Genomic DNA, 12,126 nt, shown 5'->3' with positions numbered 1-12,126 from the left:
TGGAGTATCTTAGATGGCTGCTCACAGGCTTTTAAGACCCCAGACACTACTCATCAAGGTAGAATGTAGAACATTGTCTTTATAAACTGTGTTATGCCAGCTGAGCTAGATGTTCCCCGAAACCATGGTCCCCACAGCCCTCTGCCCAGCAGTTCAGTCCCTCAGGGAGTTTGGATGTGTCTATGGGGCTTCCATGACCTTTCCTAGTACAAGCTGTGCTGGTTTCCCCAGTATTGTGTACTGTCTCACCTTTCACCAAAGATACCACTTATGAATTGCCTGTTTAGTATTTCCCCCCCACCCCTCCCATCCCTGGTAACCAACAAAGATTGTTACTTATTGTGTGTGAACTTTTTCATGGGTTTTTACTAACCATATTCTTTATCAAAGAAAAGAGAAAAATCCCTTTATTTACTCTTAGGATTTTCTCCCCAAATGGATCTTGGCTTCCACTGTCCCAGGAAAGGGAATCTACGGCCCATATACATAAAGAAAAGAAGTAAATTCTCTTTTTGAGCTTTCAAGGTCCTAGGTTCTAGGACAAGTATTAGAAATTTCAAGAGAAACTTTAAAAAAAAAATTACTCCTGAAAATTTCTTATCTGATAAATACATTGATCCTGTATCCTAAACCTTTAAGTTGTAGCTCCTATAGTTAAGTATCTAAGAATACAGAATGAAAAAAATGTAACTTTGTAAGAATTGCATTTCATGAAGTTCCCTTTGGAGGCTTTATCTGTGATAGCTGCAACTTCTAAACAACAATGACAGCCAGTGATCTAAAAATGGTAAAATGCTCTCTTAGGCCCATCTTTAAAGACGTCTTACGCCAAATGACCAGAATTTCTGGTGTTTTATGAGAAATAGGTTGAAAATACTGCGTGCACTGCCACTGTTAGCATTCAGATAAAATGGATTTCACTAAAGATAACACTAAAAGGCCCAAGAAAATAGTGAAAATGATGTATCTTTCTGAAAGCATATCATGTTGAAGACCTCCTCCCACAGTGGAGAGCCGTTATCTTACAAATATGGATGAAGCCACAAACTAAATACTGGAAAGTGTTTTCTCCTATGCCCCTTCCTCTGATAAGATTAATATGGTACAGTCTAGTGGTATAGTGCTTACGTTATGTCTTGCATCTGAAACTGCTTGATGAACATACGGAACCAAGAATTAATAGGCCCATTACAATTTATACCTTAAGAGCACTGTTCATTTGGAATGTGGGATTGTTAATAAGTACTAATAGAGTTACTAGAAAATAATGTCTTAGTAATATTCCGTAGGCTAGACTGATTTGTTTTTAAAAAGGTGTGCCTATAGTAGACTCCAGTCTCTTGTTGCTCTACAAAACGTAGAAAGTAATGCCTCAGTGAACTTCTCCGTTGATGTTGTAACAGTTAAAAAGTCCATAGTCTTGACTTTATTTAGTGTCTGCTATATGTAACAGCATGAAAAAAGTTAAGTAGTGAAACAGGAGTTGTTATAGATGTGCATAGTAGTTGTAGTTCTCACAAGTGCTTTAAATAAAAAGATAAAAGGAAGAGCTTAAACACTACAGGCTAGAATTTTCTGGGAAGGCATAGTGATATACATGGGAGTTAAATTGCCTCTGGAAAGATCAGTGGCGTTTGAATAGAATAGCGAGTATTGGGGACTCTCAAAATCTGCTAGAAGGGACTTAGGTATGACCAAATGTGCGATTCATAAAGAATCTAGTCTGGTCCCTGCACCCCTACCCCACTGCCAAAGTCCAAATTGAGGAAGGCTTTCAGTATGGATTGCACATCAACATAAACAAAACTCCTCACACCTGGACCCATAAGCAGCATCATGATAAATGGAGAAAATATTGAAGTTGTCAAGGATTTCATTTTAGTTGAAGCAGCAGTCAAGAAATCAGACGACACATTGCATTGGTCCAGTCTGCTGCAAAAAACTTCTTTAAAGTGTTAAAAAGCAAAGTTGTCACTTTGAGGACTAACATGCACTTGACCCAAGCTGCGGTGTTTTCAATTGCCTTATATACATGTGAAAGCTGGACAATGAATAAGGAAGACCAAAGAGGAATTGATGCCTTTGAATTAATGGTGTTGGTGAAGAATATTGAATATACCATGGACTGCCAGAAGAACAAACAAACTGTCTTGGAAGAAGTACAGCCAGAATGCTCCTCGGAAGGAAGGATGGCAAGACTTCGTCTCATGTACTTTGGACATGTTATCTGGGGGCCAGTCCTTGGAGAAGGACATTGTGCTTGGTAAAGTAGAGGGTCAAAGAAAAGAGGAAGACCCCCAATGAGATGGATTGACACAGTGGCTGCAACAGTGAGTTCAAACACGATGATTGTGAGCGTGGTGCAGGACTTGGCAGTGTTTCATTCTGTTGTACATAGGGTCGCTGTGAGTTGGAACCGACTCCACAGCACCTAACAACACCACAACTTGAGTGCCAGCGTGAGGAATTTGTGCCTCCATACGTGAGGGAGCTCTTTGACAGGGGTCTCAGGCGTAAACTTATGATAGTTATAGTGGTATATAGGAGAAAAACGAACAGATACAGGAAACATTTTGAGGGAAAGATTAATTGAATATGATGTGGAACACGGGAGAGAAGCTAAAGCTCATCGAAGAGTCTAAGCATGTAGGATTAGAAGAGGGATGGTGCCATTAACAGAAATAAGGAATTCAGGGTAAAGAGCTGATTTTTTAGGAGAGAGATAAGGAATTCAGTTTCAAAGAGTGAATTTGAGGTGACAGTTAATGGAAATGTACAGCAGACTATCTGATACGTGGGACTAAAGTTGAGACATCAGGGTTGCAGATAGAGATCAGCAAAACTGATGACTCAAGCCTAGGAATGCAGGAGATCCTTGGTACAGATAAAAATTGAGGACAAGTGAAATCTTGGAGAGTTTTCTGCATTTTGGAAAGAGGAACAAGAGCCAATAAAGGAGACAGAATGAGCTCAAAGGGTTAGAAGAAAACCAAGAATATCATGGCTTCACAGTGGAAAAAGAAAAAAGTTGAAAGACTCCATAGTGAACATCGCCTGGGCAAAGACAACCAGGTGAAGAAACTATTATAGTAAGGCTGTTGGATTAAGCAGTTAAGAGGCAGTTGACTTTCAGTGGACAATAAAGGGTATCATTTCAACAGAATAGTTAGAATAGAACCTGTGTCCAAGTGGGTTAAAGTGCGAATAACTAATAAAGAAATTTTAGGACTCTGAGTATATGTGAAAATTTCAGTAAATGTGAGGGTAAAGGGGAAAAAATAAAGTAACTGCTTGAGTGAACTCTAAAGCTTGGCTGAAATCAAATAAAGGGTATTTGCTGTGGTTGGATTTTTCTGGAGGTAAAGAGTCCAATAAAGCAAATACGGATTTTCGTGGCTTAAGAGCTTAAGCATTGCAGAAAGAATCACAAATGGACACAAGCTAGTGGTTTAAATGTTTATTAGACTTTATAATTCAACAAAACATTCTAGGACTATTCTTTCTTTGTACAGTTTGTGTTTAGAGTTTCCAGATGGTTAGACTAAGGATTGCCAGTTCTCATAGGCTAACTTTAAGAGAAGGAGTGCCAGACCCCAGTCCATTTCATTTTTTATTTTCTTAGTGTCTTTTTTTTTTTTTTTTGGCATATGTTTTATACCATTTAGTGATCCTCTTTGCATCTAGGATTTACCACTTCTAAGGAGTCCCTGGGTGGCACAAACTATTAAGTGCTCAACTACTAGCCAAGAGGCTGGCAGTTCAAACTCACCTTGAAGACAGGCCTGGCGATCTGCTTTCGAAAAATGACAGCGTTGAAAACCCTGTGGTGCAGCTCTACTCTGCACAGATGGGGTCACCATGAGTCGGAGTTGACTCCATAGCAACTAACAACAACAACAATTACAACAACACAGATGCCAGAGTTCTCTTTGAATATTATTCAAGTTAATGGATGTTATTTTTCAGACACCTTTGGAAGCTCCCTACATTCCTGAGGTTCCTAAGACGCCAAGTCTCACGCTTACATGCCAGTTCATAGGGTTGTGTAATTTATACCTTTGATTAGATGGCTACATTGAGTTTATATGCAATCATTTTTCCCTCAAACATACCAATGGTGTTTATTATATAGTAAAATTTAAACACCTTTTTACCAATCTCAAATACAATGTTTTGTGTGATACAAACTTTAATTCTGATTCATGCTAGGAGTGCCATCACTAGTAACCTGTCCTGTGTGTCTAACACTTTTTGAGGAGGTTTCCCAAACTTAGAGAATCAGAATGTTTTAGTGATGTGCAGAAATTACATTTCTTAACAGACTTCATTCTGTCCCTCCTCCCAGGATTGGTATGTCTTCAACTGTTTCAGAGATGCTGGCCTATTTTGTAGTATTTCACAAAAATGCTATCCATACATGAAGAGAGAAGGAGAGGAACCAATAGAAAAGAAAGGAATTAAGGTGACTACAGGGAAAGACAGTGGTGTCTTAAAAGAGAGTAAAAGGAAATGAGGTTAAGAGCCCAAGTGTGAAAAATCAGCCTTATAAAGGAAGAGGTAGTCTTACTTTCAAAACAAGATGAGAGAACTTTGATGTAAGAGGAAAGAGTATGTAACATAGTCTTTCTTGCTAGGTTCCCAACCCCACCTATCCATCCCAGGTAGGTTACATCGTTTGCGGAGTTGTATGGTGGTCACCTAGGAGGCAGGAGAGAGTTTGACGGGCTACAGAGGAATGCAGACCAGGATGTACACAAGAAATAGAGAAAAGGCTTGTCAGTCAGTATCAGTTGAATCGAAATGCAGCTGGACATGCTATGTAAAATCATTTTCTTTCATTTGCAACTTTAGGATTTGTTTTGTTGTTGGCTTTCTCTGTGGGGGGGGGCGGTATGTGTATTATTTATAGAAATTCCCCATCCTCTTAACTGGCTTGGAAGTGGATTGACTTTGTCTGTTTCTTCATAGAAACAGTATTCTGAATGTTGATTACATTCCTTGGCCAATACACATAAAGACGGTTTGTAAAATCTTAATTTCTCTTTACACATTTTCTTATTGTATCTGTCTTACGTTTTATTAAAGTAAATACGTTTTAAGAATGGCATAAAATGTCATATTGTTTTCTAAGGTAGTCTCAAAGATCTCATAATTTTGTTTTCCTTCTTGTCTTAGTTATCTAGTGCTGCTATAACAGAAATGCTACAAGTGGATGGTTTTAACAGCTTCTTCCTGGTTCCTTGGAGATCTCCATGTGTCTTGGCATCTCTCTTCCCTCATCTCTGCTTGCTCACTTGCTTGTTTAATCTCTTTTATATCTTAAAACAGATTGGCTCAAAATACTGCCTACACTAATCCTGCCTCGTTAACATAACAAAGACAACCCATTCCCGAATGGGATTTGAACATAGACATAGTGGTTAGTATTTACAACACATATTTTGGGGGGACACAGTTCAATCCGTAACACTTCTCAACCAAAGCAAGCATGCTTCTCATAGCAGTTTATGGTAGTGAGCCAATTTCCTTGAGAAATATAATCAAATCACTCACTGAAAATACAGAATTTCAGAGACGGCTGATAAATTTTTTAAAAAGTGTTGCAGGTAGACTAGATAGGTCAAGGAAGAGAATTTGTTTATTTTAACCTTGAATCACCCTAAAAGCTGAAACATCTGAAACATCGCAATTTTAGATATGGGGCTGTTAACAAGAAATAAATCTTGTGTTTTTTACGAAAACCCTGATAGTGTTGCTAACTTCCCAGGTGGAGAGCCAGGATCTCTAGTGTTTTTTTCTCCTGAACCTTTATTCCAACCTCTCCTCACCCTTTCTTCCCTGGTTTTAAAGACATTTGGGATTTGTAGTTTTCTAATTTTGTTAACAAATGTAATAGGGTATTTTCTGGACATACAGGAAATGCAACTTATTTGATTCACAAACTTTCTACAGGATTTGTTAATAAACACTGGCACCTTAGAACAGATTTTAGAATCAACTATGAGCTAAGATTTTTTTCATCAATTATTTGATCTTTCAGTTTTAAGTATTGATACTACATAAATCGAATCAAAAAAACTTATTGTGTTTTTTGTAATTCCGGTTCTTTGCTTGACAATTTAACAAATTTTAGAATTTTAAATGAAAGAAGGTTACTAAAATTCTCATTTTCTTCATATTACTGTTTAGTACAAAACTACGATACTTCCTAGATTATATTTGAAAGTATGTATTCACCACACAATTTCTCTTGCACAGAAGGGTCAAAATAAAACAAGCCACTTCCAGAAAAAACATAAATAGCATTATGTAATTTAGCATTTGAATTTTAATGCCAAGTAGTTACCACTCATTCACTTATGCTATATTTAAAAGCATAAATTAATTTTAGTATTCCATTGACGTGTACAATGTTTTCTTAAGAAATTGCTAATTCCATCTTGAAATTACCCATTTTGGCCCCTGTCTGAAAAAACTTTTTTCATCTTTAACTTGAAATGAGAAACCACTAGTAAATAAATATCATGAGAATACCTCATCTTCACTGAAGTTTGGGAGATGATTTTCACTTAAGTGAATAATTTCTGGAGTTCAGTGATACAGAAGAGTACTGTTAAAAGATATCGGTGTCTCTGAACAAAATTATTCTTAATACCTAGTTGCCACTTTAAAGGCTTAAACGTTTTATACATTTTAAAAGTGTAGAAGTTTATTAACAAATATCCAGGATCTGCTACTCCTACTTTTTTTTTTTTTTAATGTTTATTTATTTGTTTATTTTTAAGAACTTAAACAGGCTAATTTCAATTTTTAGGCAAAACTAGATTATTATTTTTAAAAATTCTCATTTTAGATATATGGCTTTGGTTTTGAATATTTTATAATGATTTCTTTCTATATTTCTCTATAGATTTCACTCCTTTTTTTGATTCTATATATGGAAGAAAATACTTTGAGATAATGCATTACTTTCTTAATACCTCCAACGTGAGATTAAAAAGAAAAGTGCCATTTCAGTAATTATTTGAGGCTTTTTATTTAGAAATATTTCATTTTTAGAAATTCATTTTATAATCTGTGTGGCATAGTCAACAGTGAAATGTTTTGCATGAGCTATTTATAAAAATGGAGTCTTTTGTAATATAAACTTTTATTCTCACTGTGAAATCATGTGTTTGTTTATTAAACATATGTCACTTAGAAATGTTATTCTTTGCTGTGGGATACGTCTTAGTTTGGTTTTTATAGCCTCTTTCCTCATCTGAGCCAAGAAAAAACTGAAAGCTTGCGCTCTTGTTTTTGCTGCAAGGATTTTTTTTTTTAATATCCGTGTACTGTATACCACATCTTACTGACCTAAAAGATAAAGCAGTGTAAGCTTTACATACATTACATTTACATAGCCTCCACCCCAGGATAGAATTTATATCTGGAAATATAAGATACGCTGATACCTTGAGTTTTTCTGTCATTTTTAACTAATTTAGTGCCACTCACCATTCCTTACAGATAGTAAAATTAAAATTGGATTTCTTTAGCATCAACCAAATAATATGTTAATTTTAGGATACAGACTTCTTTTTTTTTTTTAAGTATTTTATTGTGTTTAAGGTGAAAGTTTACACAGCTAATTAGGTTTCCATTTAACAATTTCTACGTAAATTATTCAGTGATATTGGTAACATTTTTCACAATGTGTCATCCTCATTCATTCTGTTCTGGCTGTACCATTTCCAGTACTCTAGTTTCCCTGCCCCCTCTATGTTCTCATCTTTGCGTTAGAGTAACTTTTGACCATTTTCTCTCATACAGATGATTTTTTAAAAAGAGCTGATTACTCACGGGTGATATTCCTTATTTTATGAGCTAATCTGTTATTTAGCTAAAAGGTGACTTTAAGGAATAATTTTGGTTTAAGGTTTAAATTGTATCTCAGGGCGATAGTCTCAAGGAGTCCTCTTGTCTCAACTGGTGCAGTAAGTCTGGACTTTTTAAGAATTTGAGTTCTGTTCCACATTTTTCTCCAATTCTATAAGGATCCATCTGTTGTGGCCCTGATCAGAACGGCCAGTTGTGATAGCCAGGCACCATCTAGTTCTCCTAGTGGTAGGATAGATGAGACCGTGGTTCGTGTAGACTCAGTCCGGTAAACTGCTTTCTTCTCTGAGTCTTTGGTTTCTTTCTTTGTCTTTTGTTCCTGAAGAGTAGAGACTAATAGTTATATCTTGGATAGCCACTCACAAACTAGACCTCAGACTCTGCTCACCATATTGGGATGTAGAACATATACTTTATGAACTATATTATGCCAATTAACTGAGTTGTCCCATGAGACTATGGTCCTAAATCTTCAAACCCAGAAAACCAATCTTGCAGGTGTTTAGTTATATCTAAGAACTGTCCGTACCTCTGTCCCCTGTGTGGTTTATTATGTATATGGAGATACATGCATGCACACACATACCTGTATGTACATATGCCTATAGATAACATCTATCTGTGCACATAGGCTTACCCACATATTCATACTGATACACATATATCCCTAGTTACATATTTATGTAACCACTCACATAATTTGGTAGTTGTTGGTGTTGTTGCAAAATTATATTTGTCATATTCTTTACCAAAAACATCCTTTTCTCTTGCGCACTTCTTAGTGATATAATTTGGTCAGTCTGTGTGCATTTAACCCAGAATAGGGACTTCTGATTATCTAAGTTTAGGATTATATACCATCATTGTCTAGTTTTAGATATCTAAAATTATACTCCCTTCCCTATGAGTAGTGAGGTGATTGTTACTCAAATAATGCCAAAACTCTTGTTACTTTTACTCTTCTAAGGAGGCTCCTTAGAAACTCTATGGGGCAGTTCTACTCTGTCCTGTAGGGTCGCTATGAGTTGGAATCGACTCAGTGGTAATGGATTTGGTTTGGTTTATATGTAGAATATATTATGATAAAATTACGAATAAAGATATACCAAATTGGGAAGCAGCAGCTTCTAATATTGAAGCAATGGGGTCTTAGAACTTCATTTGCAAAGTGTGCTTAACAGAACACATAATGGATTTCGAAGTTCAAATTTTCGATGGTCCAGTCAGCTTGGGAAATACTGGGTTAAAATAGTGTTCTTTATAGCAGGACCTTTTTAAAAAGAGGGCTAGATGATGTGTTTTTGTTGTTGTTGTTTGTTTATTTGTTTGTTTTAATAGCATGAAACCAAATCACAGCATCTTGCAGGTCTTGCCTTGTTTGGTGCACACTCAGGGAAACTTAGAAATTTAGTTTAGTTCCTTTACCTCCCACTGGACACCAAAATGTCGGTTATATTTAAAATGTGAAATCATGAAAAAGACTAAAAATTTATATTTGTTACATCTCCAGAAGAAAGAAGTCTCCATGAAGGGCAATAAAGGAAAACAATTGACAAATTTCATAAAAATGGAGAAATTAAGAATATGAAAAAAATAAGCAGGATGAAAAGTTTGGCAAAAGATTTACTACAAAGATGATCGATAAAGGAGTAATTTACAAACTTAATGTAAAGGAATGAACTTAGACTCCTACAGATAAATAGGCAATGGATATAGGCAAGTCACTAGAGAAGAAATATAACTAGTACATAAACATGGAAAAAGGTTCAGTATCCATAATCAGATATCACAGTGGAAATGCGGTTGATCTGCATATTATCCACAAGTTGATTTCTTTCTCCTACATAGAATATATTCTTTAAGAAGGTCTATAAAGTGAGCAAGAAAAATCTTTATATTGAGTTAGCACGTTTATATCTGAATTAAGCATCACCCCGCTCTGCCAAGCATAATACCAATTTTGCAATTAGACCTTTAACATTCTCTGTTCTTTCCCTAGTTCCCACTCTGCGATGGGTCTCACACAAAACACAATGAAGAGACTGGAGACAACGTGGGGCCTCTGATCATCAAGAAAAAAGAAACTTGAATGGACAATTTTGATGGCGCAAACCAACTTGTCATGATGTTACCTGGTTATTTAATTAGAATGAATACTCCTTCTGTCTAATTCACGTCCTGTGGGTTCTAGATGTGGTGTATCACAAACTGCAGCTTTCACATTCGTGGCATTTGCCTTACTTGTTGAAACATCATGGTGCACATTCGTTCAATCCAAAAAAAAAAAAGGAAGAAGTAAAAACCAACCTCATGGCCTGCAGGTTATTTTGGTCTTGTAAGAATCTGTTTCTTTGAATTAAAAATAATGACAATAGAATGTAGATGTATGTTGAAGTTAACGTATTAAATTATCCTCAAAATCATGTATATGCAGACTGTACTTGTAAGTTTCAAAGAAAAATGATCACTTTTTCATATTACTTAGTTAACAGAAGGTAAATTAGATGTTAAACTATATTTACTTCTTAATGTTGTGTGTGTCATCCAGTCAAATCTGACTCATAGTGACCCTGTATGACAGAGTAGAACTGATAGGGTTTCCTAGGCTGTAATCTTTACCGGCCAGATCTTTTTTCGCCATGAATATTTAATAGATCCATTAAAGATGCCAGTAATGAAAATTTAGATCAAAGTAATGTTAGATTTAAAGTAGTCATAAAGGATGTCTTAAAATGTAATGTTCTGGAATTCTGGCCCAAGGAGCATCAAGCACTTAAGCTGGGGACATTGAAGAAATCGGAGGAGGGCATAAAGTCAGGTCTCGTGAATGGAAAGTCGTATTTACGTGACAGAAATAGTAGTCACAAGGCTAAATTAAAGATTTGGGAAGTTTTTTGTTTTTTGACCCACTGTCTAATCAGGCACATGGCTTGTGGAGAGAAAAATAAGAATTGCATCCTCTCTTAAGTTGTGTGATCTTTTTCTTAAAAAACAATGATTTGAAGACAAGTGTTTGTTTATGTAATGTTCTCCTTCAGAGACTTAGACCAGAAACATTACATTCATAAAGTGATTGAGAAAAAAGAAAATATGAAAGCTGAAAGTAATTAGGAGCAATAAAAAAATTAAGAAAGGCTTAGTGAATATTTTTAAAGAGAGATTAGGTTTTGGATTTTATAGGTTAGAAGGAAAAAAATCATGGCAAAGTTCATATATAGTATATTTCAGGTAAAACAACTTGCAGTTGGGGAAAGTATTCAAAATAGGTAAAACCAAACCAGTTGACGTCTATTCTATTCCAGTCACGGCAACCCCATGTGTGTCAGAATAGAAATGTGTTCCATAGGGTTTTCAATGGCTGATTTTTTGGAAAGTAGATCACCAGGCTTTTCTTCCAAGGTGCCTTTGGGTGGACTTGAACCTCCAACCTTTAGGTTAGCAGCAGAGCATGTTAACTTTTGCACACCCAGGGATTCCTTAAATAGGTAAACGTTCCCATTATTTCTTTTAGTATAATTGAATTCTCAGTAGTAGTCAGTCTCAAGTTTCCACTTGCTAACATCCAGTTACCTTGGAACTCACAAGAATCAATGAAACTAGACTTCAACATTCATGTTATATATAATCATTGATTTAAAATATACAGTTTGGTGTGTTACAGTTTTATTTGTATAGATAAAGTTAATGCCAGAATTGTGTACAGTAGCTTTAAGTAGCCTTTGTGATTTATACTTGGACATGTCTTTAAGGCATGCCTTCAGCACAAAATCTGAAATCCTTCAAATCCTAATTCCATTTGATTCTTGGGATGAATTTCCCCTCCCCCCCTTTTTTTTTTAAAAAAAATTGTGTTTTTGGTGTAAGTTTACACAGGAAATTAGGTTCTCATTTAACAATTTCTATACATACTGTTCATTGACATTAGTTACATTTTTCACAATATATCAGCATTCTCATTATTTCAATTTTGGTTGTTACCCCCCCCCTTTTTTTTAAATAAGTACGAATGAGTCAGCAAAAGAGCATCATACTTTTAAAGGTTAATTGTTTTTTGTTTTTAAATCCATAAACAAATGCTCAAATTTCTGGGGCATTTTAACTTGACCAACTAAACTGAATTCTTAATTTTAAAATTTAAATTTGTTAGTCATTTTTATAGTTACCAAAAAAAAAAAAACTAGTACCAATTCTCAAAACTCTCTAAGGTATGGGATTGTGTGTGTGTGTATATGTGTGTGTGTGGTGAAA

The 12,126-nt window shown here is 35.6% G+C and overlaps 1 protein-coding gene across 1 annotated transcript in view; it reads left to right on the top strand.

The window, feature by feature from the left end:
• CISD1 (CDGSH iron sulfur domain 1) overlaps nt 1–10,186 on the top strand; it is an 18,570-nt gene extending 8,384 nt beyond the window's left edge. The window contains exon 3 of the mRNA XM_004369878.2: nt 9,878–10,186. Within this exon, the coding sequence (XP_004369935.1) occupies nt 9,878–9,967 (90 nt within the window). The 3' untranslated portion in view covers nt 9,968–10,186. The remainder of the gene's footprint in view (nt 1–9,877) is intronic.
• Nucleotides 10,187–12,126: the final 1,940 nt, after the last annotated feature.

Source organism: Trichechus manatus, unplaced genomic scaffold, assembly GCF_000243295.1.
Source record: "Trichechus manatus latirostris isolate Lorelei unplaced genomic scaffold, TriManLat1.0 scaffold00007, whole genome shotgun sequence".
NCBI classification, from domain to species: Eukaryota; Metazoa; Chordata; class Mammalia; order Sirenia; family Trichechidae; genus Trichechus; species Trichechus manatus.
The sequence above is the reverse complement of the archived record's forward strand: the minus strand, read 5'-3'. Positions and strand labels throughout refer to the sequence as shown.